We start from the raw sequence: 2,776 nt of genomic DNA, 5'->3' as shown, positions 1-2,776 counted from the left end.
ATCATTCCAATATGTTGATCTACTATCAATGGTGTTCTTTTTATCTTTCTATTCATCAAATATTCCTAAACAAAATGTCACAGGTTCCCAAAAATATTAAGCAGCAAAACTGTTTCCAGCACTGGTAATACATAAATATATTAGAATAATTTTTTTAAGTATCATGACTCTGAAAACTGGAGTAACAGCTGATGAAAATTCTGATTTGCATCACTGAAATAAATTATATTTTAAAGTACGTATTATATATGTATAAATAACCTCTGACACAGAGAAGAGTGAAAACTCCTCACATGACCGCTAAGTTACCGAACATCTGAACATAACAAACCAAATGCACATTAACGGATCTTCTTCTGTCTGTTCTGCAAAATGTTAACAACTGTTTATTTCTGTAAGCGTAAATATTGTGGAAATATCAATGTTAATTGTGTCTAGGCAAAGGCATTCCTCCTGGAACAGAGCTAATGCATGTTTGGAGGGTATTTATTTCATAGTCTGTGACAGCTTATTTAATGTAAAATTTATATTTTATTTAATGTTTAAGCAGGAGAGTCATGCACTCATTGTTTTTGAGGGGCCACGAGTTGGGGGGGGGGGGTCGTCATGTGACACACAGCAGCCACAACAGCATATTGCCAAATTATTATTAAAGGTCGTGTTGCAGGGTTAATTTTTCAACGAATTTTTGCAATTTGCTTGTTGGTAATAAACATTTAAACTGTTATCCATTGTATATTATGTTGTTGGGTATCACAAAATGGAATATAATATGAAAAAGTAGGTACTATCTTACAGGGGTTTTCCAATGATTCTCCTTTCCCCCACAATGCATTGCATTACGTCACCTTGGGGAGAGAATTTACCAAAGCCCGCCTTGAGAGCATTGAGAGTGACTAGAGAGACTAGTAGACGAGAGTATTCAGATAGCGCAGATTATAGATAAACAGATAAATACATAGATATAGATAGATAGATAGACTAGATATATAGACAGACAGACAGACAGACAGAGAGATATATAGACAGACAGACAGACAGAGAGATAGATAGATAGATAGATAGATAGATAGGCAGACAACCAGATAGCATAACGTTAGCATAGATAGCTAGCAGCTAGACAGATAAATAGATAGAAATATATAGTAGGTAGATTGACAATGGTGAACTACTGTGTTTGTGCTGGGTGTAAAAACTCCACCCAAACAGGACACAGGGTCCATGGCTTCCCCATGAAGGACAAGGCAACCCTCAGACAGTGGGTACAATTTGTCCGTGTTAGGTGGGCAAATTTTTCAATGACCTCCATCACCACAAACTCGAAGATCTGTAGCACGCATTTCAGGGAGGAGGATTACGACCCAGGGGATATCAGGATGGTTTCTCTTGGGCTGAAGAGGCTGAGCTATGTACAGCTTATTCCGACCACTGTGCCGTCTGTGCACACGCACCTCTCTGCCTGCCCTGCCCCAAGACCGAGAAGCACTAACATCGGTGCCACCCGCCGCAAGCGAGAGCTGGCTAAGGTAAGCCTCATGCTAATGTTTACGTTAGCTATCCCTGTGTATACTACATACCGTGTTTCTCCTCCACTACAGTCATGATCAGTCTGACATCAGAAAAGCACATTTCGTGATTCATGAATATGGACCAAAATAAAAGTGCAATGTCCAGAAGCTTGGCATATTTAGCTAGTTAGCGCCTAGATATTTAGCTAGATAACGCCTTGGCTAAAGTTAGTGTTTGGATCACTGGTGATAATGAAGCGACTTTCACAACAGTGTGTGTTTGTTTGTGTGTGTGTGTGTGTGTTTGATTTAGCTGCTTGATTTAAATTGGATGGAAATTGACTATTACAGTTTTCTTTCATATGTATTTAACCGTGATCGTGTTGCTGACCATTTTGGATTTCTTTTCGCAAGATGTTGACAGATGCCTCGATGCAGGAGACCGCGGACAGTGTCGGTGCTATGATAGATGACCCCTTGCCCTCCTCCTCCACTTGTGACACAGTGACACAATGTAATTTGAAGCCCCCTGGAATGTCTCACGGTAAATCTTGGGTATTTCTGGGATGATTCAATGTTTGAGTGGTTGATATGCTGTCTACAACATACGTTGCCAAATTCTATGCATGCAGGACATTTCCATACATGTTGATGAAATTAAAACATAGCCTACACCAAAACATAACCTCTTAGATTTGCCATGATTGTCATATGTGTGGGTGTTTACTGCCTCTGCCACAGCTGTGCAGGTGAACCTAAAGCCCAAGATGGTCAGTGTGGGGACTCAAATGACTTTCAGGATGCAAACTTCCACCCCCCTCACTAGTCCTGAACAAACTGATGAAGAAGAGGATCCCTCTGTCATCATCAGTGACCTGAAATATTTCAGTTGGTGTGCAATGAATCTAAAATATATGAAAGTTTAATTTTTATCATTACATTATGGAAAATAATGAACTTTTTCACAATATGCTAATTTTTTGAGAAGGACCTGTATATCTGCCATACAATTGTCAATTTGTATATCGTCATTCCTTACCTACATATTTGTATTTTTTGTATTTTTTATTCTTTTATTGTGTGTTTTTTGTTCTGTCGCTGTCATTCTGTTGCACTGCGGAGCTTCTGTCACGAAAACAAATTCCTCGTATGTGTAAACATACCTGGCAATAAAGCTCATTCTGATTCTGATTCTGAAATTTGAGTTGCTATAACCTCCAAAAACAAAAGACGATACGTTTTTAAAGCGCATTATCGTCAAATGTTTC

The 2,776-nt window shown here is 38.9% G+C and overlaps 1 protein-coding gene across 1 annotated transcript; it reads left to right on the top strand.

The window, feature by feature from the left end:
• The first annotated feature begins 1,026 nt into the window (after positions 1-1,026).
• LOC109102509 (THAP domain-containing protein 10-like) lies at positions 1,027-2,468 on the top strand. Its single transcript, XM_042741862.1, has 3 exons — positions 1,027-1,526; positions 1,923-2,052; positions 2,250-2,468. The coding sequence occupies exons 1-3, from the start codon at positions 1,161-1,163 to the stop codon at positions 2,432-2,434; spliced, it is 681 nt and encodes a 226-aa protein (XP_042597796.1). The 5' UTR covers positions 1,027-1,160; the 3' UTR covers positions 2,435-2,468.
• Positions 2,469-2,776: the final 308 nt, after the last annotated feature.

This window comes from Cyprinus carpio, chromosome B16 (assembly GCF_018340385.1).
Source record: "Cyprinus carpio isolate SPL01 chromosome B16, ASM1834038v1, whole genome shotgun sequence".
NCBI lineage: Eukaryota > Metazoa > Chordata > Actinopteri > Cypriniformes > Cyprinidae > Cyprinus > Cyprinus carpio.
The sequence above is the reverse complement of the archived record's forward strand: the minus strand, read 5'-3'. Positions and strand labels throughout refer to the sequence as shown.